The sequence below is a fragment of the Indicator indicator genome, chromosome 16 (genome assembly GCF_027791375.1).
Source record: "Indicator indicator isolate 239-I01 chromosome 16, UM_Iind_1.1, whole genome shotgun sequence".
In the NCBI taxonomy this organism is placed as follows: Eukaryota; Metazoa; Chordata; class Aves; order Piciformes; family Indicatoridae; genus Indicator; species Indicator indicator.
Window position 1 is genome coordinate 3,797,518 of NC_072025.1, and position 19,265 is coordinate 3,816,782.

Consider the following 19,265-nt stretch of genomic DNA (forward strand, 5'->3'; position numbering starts at 1 on the left):
CCGGAGCCCGGGCCGTGCCAGCCCGCCCGCCCGCTGGGGCGATGCCGCCGCCGCTGCCGCCGCTGCCACCGCCGCCCCGCAGCGCCGCCGCCGCCGGCAGCCCGGCGGGAGCGGAGGGGAGGCAGCTCGTCGCCCCGCGTCCCTAAAGGCGGCCCCGGAGCGGGCCCCTAGTGCCCAGTCCGGCCCCGGCCCGGCCCTCCCTTGGGCTCGGGGCTTGGGTGGGGGCGGCTCGGACCCGGGAGCGCCGCCGCCTCTGTGCTGTCGCTGCGGAGAGGGGGAGCTGCGTTACTGCAGGTGGAGGGCTTGGCGGAGGGGGGGCCGGGGGAGATGCCATTTCTGACCGAAGGAGATCGCCGGCGAGAATGAGATGCAGGTAAGCGAGACGGGAATGCTGGAACGAGGAGAAAGGCGCTGGCGGGACCGGCGGGGCGCGGGAGATGGAGCACGGGAGGATGGGGAGGGTTGTCTGTCCCTGTGGACCGGAGCCGCGCCGGTGCTCGGGGGCACCGGGCTGGGAACTTGGTGCATGCACCGGAGAGGACAGAGCTTGGGCGGGTGTGTGTGCGGGGCTCTGTGTGCGCGCCTCGGGTGTCCGCCGGTGCCAGGGTGCGGGGCCGGGTCGCGGGGAGTGATGCGGGGAGGGATGGGGAGGAACGGCGTGGGGGAGCGTGTGTCCCGGGCCCTGCTGTCAGCCCCTCCGGGGCTGATCCTGCCGCCCCCACCGCCCTGCTCCGCCCGGGCGCCTTCCCCGTGATGATGTCCCCGTCACCCTCCAGCACCCCCGCGCTTCTCCGCCGCCTTTCCCCGCAGCCCCTACCCATCCCCTGCGGGAACGGGCAGCCTGCGGCCGGGCGGGGCCGGTGCGGAGCCGGGGGTCCCAGCCAGCGAAAGGCTGGAGATCGCTGCTGTTTGAAGCGAGCGCAGAGCTGCATCCTGATGTGGGAGCTCTCCTCCTCCTCCCAGCAGCTAAGCAGACGAGTTAGACGCTCTGGAGCAGATTACAGATTCAGGTAGGGTATGGTCAGGAGAGCAGCCCCCGAGCCGGCTGTGCCCAGTTCCCTGGCCAGCAAGGGTTAATTTAGGAGGAGGAATCGTCTCTCTGCCCATTCCCAAGGGTTAAATGCGGGCAGGGGGAGCTCAGCAGCCCGGAGTGACCAGGCTGGAGTAAGGAGCAGCTATGGGGGGTGAGTTTTGAGGGCGGGGGCTCACCTCTCCATCACCAGCACCCCAGCCTGGAGGTAGGTGAGTCGGGGCCGTGGGCAGTTGGTGCCGGGTGGGATGATCCCTCAGGCTCTTGGGGAGTCTGGGGGGGCACTGAAAGGTCCTCCAGCCTGGGCTTAGCCCTACATACAGGAGCCAGCCCAGAGAACTGGAGATGTTGGGGAGGGTCAAACTGTCAGCACAGGTTCGGCCCTTAGGTTTTGTGTGACAGAAAAAAAGAAGGGAGCTGATGTTGAAGGGGCTTCATAAGGCAGCTGGGAGGGATTTCAAGGATGCTCAAAAGCCTGCTGGCCACAAGGGCTTTGTGAACTCTCCAGGGCAGTGCCATTGCTTGTTGCTTTCTGATACCATGTGTAGGTTATTGGATTTTCCACCTTGCACCTTGGATGTATAAATAGCTTGAGCAGAGGGTGGAGGCATCCAGCAGGTGCTGGAGGTGCTGCCTCTGAGAGGAACTGGGAGTGCTGGTTCTGTGGAGGTGATTTGCACTGGGAAGGAGGGACAGTGGGTGAGCTGAGTGTGAGCACCAGAGGGCTCGGGTCTCCATGCCACGGGTGTGTGTTGGTTGGCATAGCTGAGGATCTGCTACCTCTCCTTGCCTGTCGCTAGCCCTGCTACCGCCTGAGCAGTCACCAGCCATGGTCTTTCTCCAGCAAACGCCCTTTCCAAAAAGCCACTCTAACTACTGGCCTGCAGCAGGGGACAGGGGTGGCAGCCCCGTGCTTGCCCCCAGCCTGTACTGTTCTGCAGCAGGCAGCATGGGGCAGAGCAGTTCAGGCATCCTCAGGAACATCTCCACTCCGTAGGTCTGCTCCTTATCCTTTCTCCCTCCATCTCCCCTTCCTCTGCATCACCTACCAGAGCCCCGCTCTGAAATGATATCTCTTCCTCCCTTCCACATCCCCATCCCAGCCCTCCTGCCAGCCTTAACCCTCTCCTCGCTGCTCTCTCACTTGGATCAGCCCTGACCTGACCTTCACGCCTGCCCGGAGCCTGCTGTGAAGCAGTGACATAGCTATGCCTCCAGCTAGCCAGCTGCCATGGGAGTTGTATGGACCTTACTGGGGCTGCATGGACCTTACACCAGTGCTGCCTGCACTGCCCAGCCCATCCCATCCCCACCCTGCAGGCAGCTCTCCCAGTCCCACACCAGCACCGCAGCCCAGACCTTTGTTCAGCCCTCTTTCTCCACACCCATTCTCCTGGTTGCAGATGCAGCCTTGTCCTTTTCCTGCACCTCTTGCAAATATAGATGGCCAGTCACACCCTGTGCCCAGGTGACACGAATTGGGGCAGCCAAGCTCTGTTGGTGCACGACGCCCTGCTAAGCCCTCCACCAATCTCAGCAGTCTGGGCTGGGGCTTGGTGGGAGGAGAAGTTTGGGCTGGCCATGCCTTCTTGCCTGGTCGTCTTGGCTTTTTCCTGGAGCACATTGGCTCAATGGCTTAACACCGTGGAGGAGAGGTGGTGTCTGCAGCTCTTAGCCTGGTAAGAGTGGCAAGCAAGGCCAGGAGAGAAATGTGTCTCTGAGCTAATTCCTTTTCCTACAGGCATGCTGAGGCAGTTTTCCCCATAGCCAGGCCCTTCTGCTCCCTCCCAAGTGCTTGTGGCTCTGGGACAGGGACAGCCACTCCCTGGAGACTGTAGTGTCCCCAGTGGGGGCTTTGCAGGTTACCAGGCAGCAAGAGGGGGCTTCTCCTCCTCCTTTGGCTGTAAACTGCCAGCCAGCAGCCTGGAGCTGGCAGGGCCATGGGCAGTGACACCAGCCTGCACCAGGCGCTGGGGCAGCCCCAGCTTCCACTGGAGCTCTCATGGGATGGGCAGGAATGACTGGAAGAGATAGTGGAGCTGAGTGTACAGCAGCTGGGGAAGAGTCAGGTTTTCCAAGCCTCTTTGTGGAGGGATTAATTACAAAAGGAATGGTTCTACTGGTGTAATACCGTACCGTGCTGCAGTTACTCTACACCACTAACGTAATTGCTCTGTGATACCACTAATTACCACTGTTTCATATCACTGGAAGGTTAACAGCATGACTGCATGACTTATTATTCCTTTCATTTCCTATTTAATACAGCCACTGTAGTGATGCTGAAGTTTAGGCTGCCTGATGTATGTAACAAGGATAAAATCCTCTAACTTGAGGTTTTCTTTCAGGGATTGATAAATCGCTTTATAACAAGGGCACAATGATCGTGTAAATACAGTGTAATAATGGCTGCTGAATTATAAAGCCCAGCTGAACCTGTTGTGGTTTGATGAGGATTAAGGCACCCCCTCAGGTGTTACTTTGTGCATGTGGTTGTCAGTGGGCAGTGACAGGCCTGGGGCTGTTGGATGGCTGTTGGGTGTGAGCTGCTGTGACAGCTGTGACAGGTGATAGGTGTTGGGGCTGGAGGTTGGACTCCATCCCCTCAAGGCAGGAGATAATGTGTTTGCAATGGGCACATCTCTGAAGGTCCTGGTGGAAAAAAGCTACTCCATCAATCCTCTTGTGAAGCTTCAGGGGTGCAAACCGCTGGAGAGACACTTTGCCATGTCACCTCAGCTGAGCCTTGCCAGCCCCTGGGTCCTGCCTTGGCTTGTGGTCCCCTTGAGCAGTGCTGGTGCTGGAGTGCATGTCAGCAGCACTGTTGGTTTGTACTGACTCTCCTCCTTATGTGGTACATGCCACCACGAGCTCGATGTGCCCATACTCGCTCTTTCTGCTCAGCACCAGCCACCATGGCAGTGGTTTGGCAAGACGAGGGCACAGCTGGCAATGCAAGTCACGGCACAGCTTGGTGAGGGAGGGTGTTTGCCCAGCTCTCAAGCACATCCAATGCACTGAGTCAGCACCTCTCCTCTGTTCTCTGCTAAACCCTGAGATGGGGAGGGAGCAGAGTTTATCCTAGCATGAGCAGAAATGGCTTTTGGTGGGAAGGGAGCCAGAAAAGCTTGTCAGGTAGCAAGGAAGGCTGGGATGAGAGAGAAGAAGGTTACAAATGCTTAACTCAAATCAAACACCTGCAAGAAAAATAAAGGGAGGAAGCCACTGAAGGCCATGGCCTCAATTTTCTTCCAAGTCATTTTTTCCCCCTTCTCTCTCTCCATCTGGGGGGAATAAAATTGGAGCTTGCAGAGGGGAAACGGCTACCTAGCGAGAGATCTCCATGGCTTTGCCGTGTGTCCCAGCTCCCTGTGACCCTGGCTGGGGACATGTCTTACTAACAGCCGGTGTTGGCGGCTGTTTGATTCTGCAGCCTTTGGGACTGTCAAGGCATGTGTGATAATGCAGAGGGAGGGGAGCGTTTGAGGACAGGGCTGGCTTGGGGAAGGGGAGGAAGAACAGCCCCCAGCACTTCCCCGGTGCTTCCCCAGCCCTGGGAGTGCTGTCAGCAGCAGTGTGGCCTCTGCCCCCCTTGGCACAGCTAGCCAGGAGAAAGACAGGTCACACAAAAGTGGCCGTGTCTGAGCAGGCACCATTAATTGCCAGCCTGACCCGGGCAATTGGATAAATGCTGATAAATGCCACAGAGCCACATCTCCTCTGGAGCCTGGGCAGGCAGCACCACCCCTCGGAGCAGCAGGTCACGCCGGCTGGCTCGGGAAGGGGGGGACAGCAGGGGGAGTGCTCAGCTTGAGCAGAGACCCCGCACCAGTGGAGGTAACAACTCTGCTGGGGCAAGACCTGGGTGATCCTCACCTTGCAGGAGCAGCAGTTAGGAGTGGCTAACAGAACCCTTCGGGCCACACCTTGCCCTGCACAGAGAGAGGCTGCACAGTGGCACTGATGCCATGGCAGCTGCACGGCCATGGTGGGGTGAGCCCTGCCACGAGCCCCAGCAGTGGCTCAGTCCTCCCTCTGGCCTCTGCAGCACCTTGGCCCAGCACTCTTGCCCTGTGTGGCATCCTGCAGTGGACATGTGTCCACACATGGACATGACTCTCCTGGGCTCCAGAGGAGATCAGAGGTGTCCTTCTCAGAGGCCAAAGGCTTTGGCCACTGAAGCTCTCCAGTTCTTTGTCTCAGAACTAGGCTTGGTGTCCTGAGCTAGGGGCAATCCTGTGGGTGAGCCAGAGGGTCCCCAAAGGGAGTGAGGACAGGGTGAGGAGGTGCAGGACTAGACTTTGCCTCCTGGGACATCGTCCCTACAGCTTAATACCATCTGAGTGATGCTCAAGTGGCAAAATACATGCTGGTGCCCTCAGACTAGGCTGATTCCCTGCATTGGCGGACAGGCTGGCCACTGCCCCCCAGGAGAGGTGACCATGACCACCCAGCTCCTGCCCTTGCTGCTGTGGTGTCCCTGGGCCAGGCCTCTGTGGTGCAGCCCAGCCCCTGATACCCCTGTGCAGCCCTTGCCCCGCTGGCAGCCCTCCACCCCACCACCCCATGCTGCTCTTAGTTATCTCAGTAGGATCCACAATATTAAATTTTTTTTCTCATTTCCTTTCCTTTTCTTCATCAGAATGCAAAACATTAAATATCACTCTTGTAATTATGGTTAATTTCATAACCAGCACCTTAATTGGATTGGTCTCTGATGGGGAATTCTCGTGGGAGGGAGAGGCAGAAATATTTTGACATGATCTTTTCTTTCAGCTCTTTGTTTGGATTTGACATGTTGAGTGGGAAATGGGAAACAACAGATTTAGACCTCAGAGGCAACCTGGGGGTGGTGAGCAAAGTCTGAGCACTCTCAGAGGTTCTTTTTACCCTCCATGCAGTCAAACCTCTCCCTCCCACACCTGAACCTGGCCTTTCCCCACTGCTCCTTTGGACTGGAGGCAGTCACAGCGAGCCAAATTGATATGGTCTCACCCAAAATGTGAGCTTGGGGAGCTGGGGAGGCCATTACAGGTGAGCACCAGCCTGGCAGCTTGCTTCTGCCCCAGTTCTGCTGGCACGTGGCTTGGGCATTGCACCACACAGCAAGCAGAGCAGCGAGGATTGGATAGAGCAACCAAATGGGAGCTGTGGCTGAGCTTGAGATGAACATGTGCTGCAGGAGCCAGCTGGAGGAAAGGAGGTAGGGCCATAGTGGTGAGCAGTGTGAAAGCCTCCTTACCCAGCCCATGATGGGGGAGCAGCCTGGCAGAGCTCTGCCAGCTCTCAGTGGATCAGTCTTCTGACAGGACCTCAGGTGTATGAGCTCCTTCCTGCTGGGAATTGGGCAGGCAAGGGACCACCAGCATCCCCTAGCCCAGAGAGGGACACCAGCCCCTCTTGTTCCTTGGTTCACCCAGTTATTTCAGCATTGCTGCCCGGAGCAGCAAGTCCCACAGTGTGCCCCCCGGGGCTCAGCTGGGGCCATGCCATGCCGTGGCCATCCTGTGGAGCTGATGTGCTGCCGCTTTGGGCTTGAGCTACGATTTGCTCTGGGAAACATGGAATTGCACTGCCATTAGGTGCTGCCATTAAACTGATTTGTGCTCAGCCTGTTTATCCTTTTCCAGTGGGAAACAGTGGAGAAGCTGAAGCGAAATGGAACCCCTGGCCTTGCGTTCCCTGTGTAATTTCTATGCGCTGTATTTCCCCATGATTACTTTTGTTCTCACATGCAGCCCGGAGAGCAGGCTCTGTGTTATTATCAACACCACTGGGGAGAGGGAGGAAGGGGCGGAAGGCATTGCTTTCAGCTGAAGCAAAACACAACAAAACCACTCCAAAGCAGCCCTCTGCTGAGGGCAGCAGGGAACTGCTCCCTCCCCACCGCGGGTCCCTCCTTTTTCTCCATGCCCACGGGCTCAGGGCAGGCACCTGCTGGAAGACAGAAAAGGCCAAGGAACAGCAGGGCTCCCTGTGGCAGGGCTGAGGCTGGCACCCCTTGGCACGGCCATTAAACTCATTGTGCTTTTCGCCCCTGCACCAAGGCCCTTCCCTGGCACCATGCAGTGGGACAGTGCTGTGCCTCCTGGGACACGTTCCCAGAGTGCTTGGGGCTGAGATTTGCTAAGGCACAGCACCTGCAGCCAGCACCAGGTCAGCCTGGAGAACCCTTGCTAATGAAATCCATGCATTAGATTGTATGAACTTGCCCCCTCAAAATCCTAGACTTTCTAGTGCTCTGTCTTCTCCTCTCAACCAGCATTTCTCACCTATTCATTCTTGCTGGGGAGGGGTCTGAGGTTTGGATGCAGTGCCAGGATCCCAGGAGCTCTGTGCACAGCCCCATTACCTGCAGAGTAATGGGTATCAGTGGGGCTGGCAGAACCTGAAGCCCAAATCCCAGCCAGGCCACATCCCACCACAGGGAATTTGGCTAGGAAGGGCTGTTGAGTTGGGACACCTCATTCCCAGGCCCATTTGCACCTTCCGTGCCCAGCTTGCTGGGTATTTAGCTGGCTGCTGGATGGGCAAGCTCATCCAGGGCTCAGCCGGGGCTCAGCACAGTTTGTTTTTATCTAATCTATTTTATTGTTGAATGAAACAATAACAGCAAATACAGGCCCTGAAGACAAGCCATAAATAATGCAAAAATCAAACAAGCGAGAAAAGGGGGAAAGAAGAAAGAATTATACATGTAAAAGCTGCACAGAGAAAGCCAGGCTGGGAAGAGGAATCTGCTCTCCAAGTTTACCATCACTCATGCTTCCTTTGGCTCCCTCTTTTCTTCACTTCTCTCTTACTGGAAATTCCTGCATCAGTGAATTTGTTATTGTGTGAATGAAAAGAGTGACTGGGATGGGGAGAGAAAGGGAGAGCTGGCTGTGGGAAGGCACTGGGAGAGAAGGTGGATGGAGAGGAGTGGGACTTTGGTCTGTTTCAGCCCCTTGAAACAGCCATGTCCCTGCCCAAGCCTGCCACCTCTCTCTGCCCCGGAGGTCCTGCACAAGATGACCTTGGAGGGTCCCTTCCAACCTAATGCGTTCCATGATTCTGTTCCATGAAAATGGGACATGGATGTGGGCCGGTTGGTCCTGGCAGCACAGCGCAGACATGCCCTCTGTTCCTCACATGGCTTGTCCTGCCCATGGGGTGTCACAGAGCCAGTGCAGGCTGGGCTGGGCTGCAGCTGGCCTCTCCAGAAAGGCTTCCAAGGCCACCTATTTTCGGCAGCAGTATAAAAATATCAGGGCTGGTCCTGAAAGAGGTAAATCAGCAGGTTTCCCTGGACTCAGAGAAGCTGCTAGCTTTATGTCCTCCGAAGCCCTCTTGCTATTATCCCAGAAGTTTCCAGGGGAAGATGCAGGACTCCAGAGCAGCCCTTGTACTTTGCTAGGTGCCCTGCACTGGTTGTAGGGCTGCTGAAGGGATGCGGCATGGGAACAGAAGTGACGCTGTAAGTACAGTCTAAGCTTAAATTCAACAAGGATCATAGACTCAGAGAATGGTTTCAGTTGGAAAAGACCTTTAAGATCATGGAGTCCAACCGTTATCTAACTCCACAATGACCAGTTCCTGGCAGCAGTGTTGCCTCTGTAGCACTGCAGGCTCTGGACATGCTCACAGGTCCCCACTTGCTGCAGCTGCCTAGTGTTTGGGAATTTCTGTCTCTTCAAGCAGTGGGAGGGACACAGCAGCTTGGACTCGTGGCTGTTAGAGGGGGCCACATCACAAAGCTTCAGTGATGTCACCCTTAGGGCCCTGTGGAGTGATTTTGTTCATGGGGCCAGGGTGTTGGGCTGATTTGGCATTTGCTCTCCTGCTGAGCCAGCCCTGGGTAAGGGAGGACAAGAAGGTACCAGAGGTGCTGTCCCATCTCTGCTAGTGATCCTGGTTTGCTGATGCTGGAGCTGACAGGTGCTCCAGCCTTGCTCCGGGTGCTGAGCAGAGCTCCAGGGTGCTGCAGATCCATGGGACACTTTATGCAAAGGCTGGTGGCTGGAGGGAATGGGATGTCCCCAAACGGGGAGCATTGGAGAGGGAGCAGCCACCCCTGACAGGCCCTTCGTGGTGCCCCAGGGGTGATTTGTGCATTGGGATCACCAGGAGCAGCAGCGCAGCTTGGCACGATCTGCCCATCTCACTGCTGGGACACTGGCACTGGGCACAGAACCATCCTCAGAGGCTGGTACATGGGTCTGGGAAAGCAGGAAGGTAGTGATGAGCGGACCAGCCATCGAGGCGAGCCCATACAGACATGCCATCTGCTCCTGAGCTGGAGGAAACCTGCTCTGGCAGCAGGGTGACTTTGTACCAGCCGCTTTTCTGCTATATCAGGTGGTATCCTGCCCCTGACACAAGCACAGGGTCTAGCAGAGGCACTGTGCAGCTGCTCTCTGGCTGATTCAGCAGCACTGCAACAGTGCTCGGAGCTGTGCTGAGCCATCCCGGCAGCACCAGTGCCATGAAGAGCCATCCCCCACCCTCCAGCCCAAAATCCATACTGCTACCCAGGGTAGGACCTGTTGCAGAGTCCTCACCAGTGCTGGGGCTGCTCTGAGTGCTGCTGGAGATCTCAGGGGGTGCAGAAGGTGGTTGGGTACTGATGTCCTGCTCTCCCCAAAAGGCCTTTACTCTGGGGACAGCCTCATCCCACAGTGCCTTGCTGGCTGCTGGCATGCTGAGGCAGAGCTCAGGGGGTGTAATGTCATTGTGACCCTGGTGGCTCCTCCAAACGACAGTCACTGGACAGACCTTTCTTTCACCTCTCCAGTGGAAATGCTTCCATAGCCCTCAGAAGAGCCCAGGGTATTTTCCATCCTCTTGTTGCACCTACAGACAGGGAGACAAAACCATCTAGAGACCCTCATGCTATACTGATGCTTCGTCTACCTAGGATTTGCTCATCATTCGGGTGTCTGCTGAGCTGGGTGCCCTCAAATGAGCACATAAAACATCCCAGTGACCCAGTCCACATCCACAGAGACAGGAATCCCAAGGACTTGACAAAATAAAGCAAGCAAAAGGAGAAACCCCATTTGAGTAACTGGGGCACACCTTCCCAGCATCCCAGCACACACCAACCTCCTGCTGACCCAGCCCTAAACATCTCTGGTATTGGAGTCCCAAGGCCAACCCTTGGGAGATATTCCCCCAGCAAACGCAGCACTCCTGCTCGTTGCCTCGCAAGCAGAAACAAATCAGCCTGCTCCCAGCTCTCCTGACCATGAAGTGTGGACCTGCCAACCGTCGTGGCAGGGGTGGGCCAGCCTGTGTCCTGGCCAGCTCAGCTGATGAGCAGGGGAGTGTGGCTGGCACCCAACCCAAGCTCCACACTGCACTGCACTCTTAACACTCCTCATTTCTCTCTTGCTAGCTCAGGGCTTTACACCCCCAGCATCCACAGCTGCCTTTGCAATTACTTATTGATCACTTGTCAGGATGTTTTCTTTGCTGATGGGGCACTGAAGCATGTGCAGCTGAAGGGAGCGAAAAGCCATCAAACCTGGAGGAGTAAAGGTGTGAGGAGGCTGAGCAGCTTCTACACAGATGTGATCACAGCAAGAAACGGCCTCAGTGAAACTGCTTTGAGCTTCAGCATCCTGCAGAGATGACTGAAATCTCCTTCCCATTGCCCTGCTCCAATAACCTGCCTGCTGAGCCTGAAAAACCACTCCCCAGCCTGGCTCGGGGCCATGGCTGGTTGTCCTTCCACCGTACATACCTGTTCCTGTGTGGGCTTCAGCATATCCATAGCCTAGAGATAAACCAGTGGACAGCTGGGCCAAAGCCTCCCCCTTCCAGCATCCCAGCTCCTCAGCCTACTTCAGAGCTCTTCTCCCCTGTACACCCCTCTCCCCTTTTCATTGAATCATTAGGGTTGGCAAAGACCTTCCAAGCTCCTCAAGTCCAACCATCAACATCACTATGCTGACTAAATCATGTCCCAAAGTGCCATGTCCACATGTTTTTTTCAATTCCTCCAGGGATGGTGACTCCACCATTTCACTGGGCAGCCTGTTCCAATGCCTGACACTTTTGTCCTTGGTGCTCCCTGACTCAGTATTCTGTGGTGCTGGGGGCACCCTGTTTTGGGTGGACAAGCCCATTGCCAGGAGGAAACGCCTCAGCAGGACGGCTGCTGCAGGGCTCTGGTGCCAGCCCGGCGGTGTTGGTGCCGGAAGGGGATTTGCATCTTGAATACTTCTTTGTGCTCTTTTACCACCTGAGAGCAACTGCCAGAGCAGATCAGGTTGCCACACGCCTATTCCAGGCTCCTGCCTGGGAGCAGCTGAAAGCAGATACTTCAGAAGGCTGAGCAGAAGCCTTGGGCTGGAGACTCACACCTCATGTGGGCAGCAGGAGCTGGTGACCCTGGGCAGCTCAGGGGACTGGGGATGGTCTCCTCTCTGGCTAGCCTTGCTGTGGCTCATAGCCTTGCATGGCTTGCTTATGTGTCCCCATCACCCTGAGCAAGGCTCAGCTTCTGCATGTTTCTCCTCCACTTCTCACACCCTCCTGTGCTGCTTCTGGAGGAACTGGAACCAGGACAGGACACAGGGCAGTCTGTTCTCATGTTCTTTGTTAACGAGGCTCACAGGGACTGTGGCAGCAGCTTCCCATGACCTAGGCCAGTGCTGTGCCCTCAACCACCCCCTCTACTGCCCAGCAGCCAGCCCTGGCAGCACTCAGGGCATGCTTTAGGCTTTCTCTGGTTTCTTTTTACCCATGTGAGGCAGCATGGTGCCAGGAGGAAAACGACCTCCTCCAGGCCATGTGCTTTGACCCCTGGTCCCACCCATGCCTGACCATCCCTGGGCACTGGGGAGGGGGACACACACCTGTTCTCTACAGACTGGGGAGAAAAAGGAGGCAGAGGGAGCAGGTAGGGTAGGGAGGAGGAAGAGACAAAGCAAAAGGGTCCACAGACAGTGTGCTGAATGCAGGGGAATGATGGAGAGAGGAGGAAACGGGCAGGAACGTGTTTGGCAAATTAAAGCTTCTCCCTTTGTTTTGCTGCTCTGCAGATAGCTACAGGAACACTTAGTGCAGAGCCTGGGGTCTGGATAAGCAACTCTTTTAGCAGCAGGAAGGGTTGTTAAATATTTATTTGTAAACCTGGAGTCTTTATCTCTAAAACGTAGTCAAGTTCAATAAAATTTGATTTAGCTGGAGCAGCTCAGAGGAGCCAAGCACACGACTCCGCGGGCTGTGTCTCGGCAGCTTTGTGTGAAGCTGGCAGACCAGAGATGGAGGTGAGCCCATGGCTGACCTGTGCCCCTACCCGTGTCCCCTGTCTGCATGCCCCAGAGCGCTGCAGCAGGAGATGAATGTGGTCAGGGATGTGTTCCCCAGCCCTGCTGAGCCCCCACAGCACTGTGCCCCCCTCACTGGGGATGTGGCTTGCTTTGTCCTAAATTGCCTGTTGTCATCTGATGCTCTCAAAAGCATCTGGTTCAAAGGTGACCATCTCCCTTCTAATTTATGGCTGCCAGGTGGGAGTGAGAGCTGACGCAGGGATTTTTGCTGCTGGTTCACCCTCAACGTAGCAGACATTGCATGGTGCCAAGGCACACTGGCCTGACCCCAGCCACTGGGCACCCCTGTGGGGCAACAACAATGGGACACTCTAGGGACAGCAGTGACAGCAGAGGGTGGGTCCAGGTGTGCTGCCCACCTCTTGGGAAGCAAACCCAGGTGCCAAGCCTGGGCTTCCTCCTGTGTCATCGCCTGGGTTTGGTGCCCTGTGCCAGGCCAGCCTGTGCCCATCATGATGAGAACCTCATGCATGTCAGTGCTCCAGCCCAGCCCTGGGCTGCATTGCCAGGCACAGGTCCAGAACAGCATCTTTCCTCCCAGTGCTGCTCCCAGCCAGGACTCAGCAGGTCCTGCTGCATTTAGCACCAAGGCAGTGCAGCTCCAGTGGGCCCATCTGCACCTCTTGGGCCGAGTCTTCCCCCGGGGAAGGGAAGGGGCATTGTGCTTCAAAACCCTCGTCCCCAGGCAGCAGGGTGGCGAGGACAGGGGTCAGTGGATGCCGTGGCTCTGGACATGACTTTTGCTTTGGTCTGCACTGGTTTGCTCATGGCCTAGAGGCAGCAAGTCAGGCAGCTGCTCCTTTCTTATCAGTTGTTTTTTTAATGTGAGATATGAGAGCCCCAACCATGCCAGAGGGCTGTGGCTCTCCCTGGGCTGGCCTGGCCTCTGCATCACCATCGTGTGGCCTGATCCTGTCTGGCAGCTCATGCTGGGCCATGGCTCAGGCACGGTTCACAGCCCTCAGTGTAAATATGGGAGGGCTTCAATTTTTGGGAAGCCCTTGGTGGTGCTTTGTCTCTGTCACATCCAGGTTTCCTGCAGGCAGCAATTGCTGGGAACAACCTCCTCTGTCTCTCCCCTAGTGATACCAAACCCTCTCCCCAGCATCACCCAAGCCCATCCGAGGTGGCTGCAGTCCCTCACCCAGCTGGTTCCCGTGGCCCCAGTGCAGGGTACCGTGTGGTACCACGCACAGAATGGGCAAAAGTCCAGCCCTAACTTTGGGATGAGGCTGGCAGATGTGATATGAACTCAGCCTCTCTGGGAGGGTGTAAAGCCACGTGTGAGTTGTTGCCCTCAGTGCACACAAACATCATGATTCGAGTAATTTTTGGAGGGCACCTCTTAATGCACACCTCACCCTGAGGCACAATCATTCCTTTCGGAAACAGCCAGAAGTAAATGGGAACCAGAAGTGATTTAAGGCTCATCTTAGCCCAGCATTTTTCAGCTTATTCATTGTCTTTCTCCCAAAGCTCTTCCATGACTCTGGCTATTAAGATTACAGATGCTTTTGTCAGGGATTGTATTTATCACAGATTTAAATTTAGCTGAAAACTAATAACATGTGAGGCGTGTCTAGACTTTAATTCCACACGAGTGGGCTTGGCTCATCTTTAACACCATGCAGATTTCACTTCATTCATCTATCACCTCTGTGCCATCACCACCACCGCATCATTCCCAGCAGCCCTGGCCGCTGCCCCTCCACCAAGGTAGGTGTGGGGACCACAGCACAGAGCCAGATGCGTCACACCTGCAAACCCTTTCCTGCTGGTGGAGAGGCAGAGTTTGGCCCAGGGGAGGACTGGGCTGAGGTGGGAGCCACGTGTGGGGCAGTGGGACTGGGCTCTGACCCTCTCCCCACACCCAGCAGGGACCCGTGCATGGCTGCACGCGCAAGCAGAGCTGGAATTCCAGCTCAACACACAGCCAAATAAGGCCGGCTGCCTGGCACTCTAATGAGCTGAGGTCTTTTCAGCGCTGGTATAATTAAGCCCCTTGACTGTATTTTGTTTTGCATGCAGTGTTTGGCTTCCTTTGATGGCTTTCTCAGCACGGCTGCGAGGAGTGGGAATTGGTTTCCGAGGAACGCCAGCTGAGGGAGGCTGCACGCATTGGCAAGCAGGCTGGGCAGCAGTGGTGCCACTGGCACTTCGCGGGCAGGAGGAAGGGGAGCACGGGGCAGCATGGGGAACCCCAGCACCTCAGCCCCAGCCTGGGCTGTGCCACCACCTAGGGTGCAAATCCAGTGCTGCCCTTTGCCTAGAGAGCTGCCAACCAGTGCTGCCATCCTGTCCCAGGGCGCAGGCACGTCCCTCCAGCAGGTCCCATCCCAGTGGCATCCCAATGGTAGCAGCTGCCCAGCTTGTGTTTGTAAGGCTGCCCAGCACTGTCAGCACGAGGGAGGTGATGACATGGGGGATGATGGATTGTAAATACCCAGCAAAATGGCTCTTTGCTGCCTGGCCCAGGCCCAAGTGAACCCACTGAAATGTTTCCACTGAACTGGGATGGGCAGGAGGGAGCTTGGCAGCATTGCCAGGGGAGCTGTGTGGGATTGGCTCCTGGCACTGCACCCCTCCACTTTGGGGGTGATGTGCTTTAGGTAATCTCCAGGAACCAACCCCACTGCAGAGGCAGCAGGGAAAGGGGACAAAGACAGCAAACTGGGAGGAAACCACAGGAGGCTTGATGTTGGGACTGGGACATCAGGACCTTGTAGATTGAGTCATAGAATCATTGAATCATTAGGGTAGGAAAAAATCTCTAATATCATCAAGTCCAACCATCAGCCCAACACAACCATGGCCACTAAACCATGTTCCAAAGTGCCATCTCTACATGTTTTCTGAACACCCCAGGGATGGTGACTCCGGCACCTCCCTGGGCAGCATATGTTCCAATACCTGACCACTCTTTCAGGAAAGATTTCTTCCTTCAACCTAAACCTTCCCTGGCACAATTCCAGGCCATTTCCTCTTGTTCTACCACCTGGTACTAGGGTGAAGAGATTGACCCCCCACACACACACCCACTTTGGTAGTGCACCAAGGCCTGGTGATTTCAGAGATGGTGCTGGTGGATGTGTTTATGGCCAGTCCATCATTTTTCATCCTCGCATCTTGCAAAGAGATTTTTGAACAATTCTGGGGGGAACCAAAGTTGTATTTTGGTCATATATCTGTATGAAATGATGGCTATAAAGCGAGGCAGCGGAAGCCATGCATAGAATGCAGACCAGACCCATAAATAGCGCTGGAGCAGTAATGTACAGGATAGATAATGATGGATACAAACAGAGCCAGTGGAAGTAATGCATTGAGCAGATCCAGTGATAGCCATAAATAGCAGTAGTGGGAACAGTGCGGAGTGTGCACATAACAATAGATTTAAACACGGTCCGGAGTGGCTCTACAGCTAATAGGTAATATTAATATGATCTGATCCCTTCTAACAGCTTCAACAACAAGGAAATAAATGCAACAGAGGCAATGCAGCGGGAAATGCTCTCTCCTGCTAATGGGCTGGGGTGGTTGGGGGACAAGGCACAAGCCAGAACATAACTCCTGAGGAGGTGTCCCAGCCCTCCTGGGGAAAGCAGTGGGAGGCTAGGTCCTTCCTAGCTGAGAGCAGCCAGACCCCCTTACCCCACTGATTTCCTTACCCTACAGACCACCTTTACCCCATAGACTCCCTTACCCCAGAGACCCCCTTATCTCACAGATCTCCTTACCAGACAGACCCTCTTACCCTGTAGACCCCATTACCCCACAGACCTCCTTAACTCCACAGACCTCCTTACCTCATAGACTCCCTTACATCACAAATTCCCTTACCCCACAGATTCTTTTACCCTATTGATCCCATTACTCCCCAGACTTCCTTACCCCACAGAGCTCTTAAACACATGAATCCCATTACCCTACTGACTTTCTTACTCCCTACACTACAGACCTCATATCAGTCTATACTTACTCTTTAGCCACATGAGCTCTGTTGCTGTTTCTCAGAGGTGAGCACTGTGCGGCTTCACCTTGCAGGCAGGCATGGCACAGAGGCAAGAGACTAACTGCAGGGGGGGACACTGAGCCCAGGCTGCTATGGAGCCTGGAGGAGCCTGGGAGGAAAGGGTCTGGTTCCCAGGGAGCAATTGCCATTGCTCCCCACTCGGACACTGCTCCTAGCTAACCCCAAGCAGGGTTCCCCCAGATGCTTGCTCCTGTGTTTGCAAAGCAGCCTTTATATTCAGGCTCCATCTACAGGGAACAGAATAATTTCAAGAGCTTAAAATAGGATGTAGATGGATGTGTTTAGTATTAAATTATTTTTTTTTTAAGAAGCTGAGGCAGCGAGGTCTGTCTGACACAGATTCCTCAAGGCTTTCCACTCAAAGTCTGTGCACGTTCAGTCATCCAGTGGAAAGCGGGGGGGTGGGGAGGAGAGATGGTCCTGTAGCCAAAGGGCTGGATTTCAGCTGGAAAATAAGAGCCTCTGCTCTTGCCTCAGTGGTGCCTCTCTCCTCAACATCAGATCTACCAGAAGGGTGAACCTTTCACCATGGCTGTGCCTGTTGTTTTCTCACCCCACCTTGGTCTTTCTCTCCCCTGTTACCTGCAGGTGAGAGATAGGATGGTAGCTGGGGAGGCGAGTATGCGCAGCCCAATCCTGGCCTGCTGGCAGCCGATTCTCCTGCTGATGCTGGGATCCATCCTGTCTGGCTCCGCCACGGGCTGCCCGCCACGCTGCGAGTGCTCTGCCCAGGAGCGTGCCGTCCTGTGCCACCGGAAGCGGTTCATGGTCGTGCCAGAGGGGATCCCGACTGAGACCAAGCTGCTGGACTTGGGCAAGAACCGCATCAAGACACTCAACCAGGATGAATTTGCCAACTACCCTCACCTGGAGGAGCTGGAGCTAAATGAGAACATTATCAGTGCCATTGAACCTGGGGCTTTCAACAACCTCTTCAACCTCAGGACGCTGGGGCTCAGGAGTAACAGACTCAAGCTGATCCCCTTGGGGGTATTTACTGGACTCAGCAACCTTACCAAGCTAGATATTAGTGAGAACAAAATTGTGATCCTCCTAGACTACATGTTCCAGGACTTGTACAACCTGAAGTCTTTGGAGGTGGGCGACAACGACCTTGTCTACATCTCCCACCGGGCCTTCAGTGGCCTCAACAGCCTGGAGCAGCTGACCCTGGAGAAATGCAACCTGACCTCCATCCCCACTGAGGCCCTGTCTCACCTTCACGGCTTGATTGTGCTGCGGCTGCGCCATCTGAACATCAACACCATCCGGGATTACTCATTCAAGAGGCTGTACCGGCTCAAGGTCCTCGAGATCTCACACTGGCCCTATCTGGATACTATGACATCCAATTGCCTCTATGGGTTGAACCTGACCTCCCTGTCCATCACCCACTGCAACCTGACGTCCATTCCATATGTGTCAGTGAGGCACTTGGTTTACCTCCGGTTCCTGAACCTGTCCTACAACCCCATTGTCACCATTGAGGGCTCCATGCTCCATGACCTGCTCAGGCTGCAGGAGATCCAGCTGGTAGGAGGGCAGCTCACCACGGTCGAGCCCTTTGCCTTCCGTGGCCTCAATTACCTGCGCATCCTGAACGTGTCAGGGAATTTGCTGACCACCCTGGAGGAGTCGGCCTTCCACTCGGTGGGCAACCTGGAGACGCTCATCCTTGACAACAACCCCTTAGCCTGCGACTGCCGGCTGCTCTGGGTTTTCCGGCGGCGATGGAGGTTGAACTTCAACAAGCAGCAGCCCACCTGCGCCACGCCCGAGTTTGTCCAGGGCAAGGAGTTCAAAGACTTCCCTGACGTCCTCCTGCCCAACTACTTCACCTGCCGCCGAGCACGGATACGAGACCGCAAACCTCAGCAGATCTTCGTGGACGAAGGCCACACAGTCCACTTTGTCTGCCGGGCAGATGGGGACCCACCCCCCAGCATCATGTGGCTGTCTCCCCGGAAGCACCTCATCTCTACCAAAACCAACGGGCGGCTCACTGTCTTCCCTGACGGCACGCTGGAGGTGCGCTATGCCCAGATCCAGGACAATGGCACCTACCTATGCATTGCCAGCAACGCGGGTGGCAACGACACCATGCTGGCCCACCTGCACGTACGCAGCTACTCCCCAGACTGGCCCCACCAGCCCAACAAAACCTTCGCGTTCATCTCCAACCAGCCCAATGAGAGCGATGCCAACAGCACGCGTGCCACCGTGCCTTTCCCCTTTGACATCAAGACTCTCATCATCGCCACCACCATGGGCTTCATTTCCTTCCTGGGCGTCGTGCTCTTCTGTCTGGTGCTCCTCTTCCTGTGGAGCCGGGGGAAAGGCAACACCAAGCACAACATCGAAATTGAGTACGTGCCGCGCAAGTCCGACGCGGGCATCAGCTCTGCCGACGCACCGCGCAAGTTCAACATGAAAATGATTTAACCAGGCAACGGTCTGCAAATAATAATGGTGTTGGTTGGTTGTGGTTTGGGGTTTTTTTTCCTTCTTTTTTCTTATTTTTTTTCTTTTTTTCTTTTTAAAAAAAAAGAACAAATGAACAAATAAAAAATAATTCAAAAACTAACATTGCTACAAACATACCGACCTCTGTCCTCCCACCACCCCCCCCGTCCCCTCCCCGGTCCCAAACCACTGCACCCGCACCGTCACCACCTCTTTCTCCTCCTCTTCTTTATACCAGGAAAACATCCAGCTGATGTCTTCAGGACTCCTGTGTTTGTAAGGACTCTGTCTGATGGACTCCGGTGTCAGATACAACTCTGAGAGGGAAAAACAACAGAAAGGGTGGGGGAATAAAAAAAAAATTCAAAAAAAGGAAAAAAAAAAGGGAAAGAAAAAATGAAATAAAATCAATAAAAAGTTA

General features: G+C 55.3%; 1 protein-coding gene across 1 annotated transcript; it reads left to right on the forward strand.

Moving 5' to 3' along the window:
* The first annotated feature begins 350 nt into the window (after positions 1-350).
* On the forward strand, positions 351-18,868 carry LINGO1 (leucine rich repeat and Ig domain containing 1). The gene is made up of 2 exons (XM_054388035.1): positions 351-373; positions 16,970-18,868. Exons 1-2 carry the CDS (start codon positions 368-370, stop codon positions 18,821-18,823), a joined length of 1,860 nt encoding a protein of 619 aa, XP_054244010.1. The 5' UTR covers positions 351-367; the 3' UTR covers positions 18,824-18,868.
* Positions 18,869-19,265: the final 397 nt, after the last annotated feature.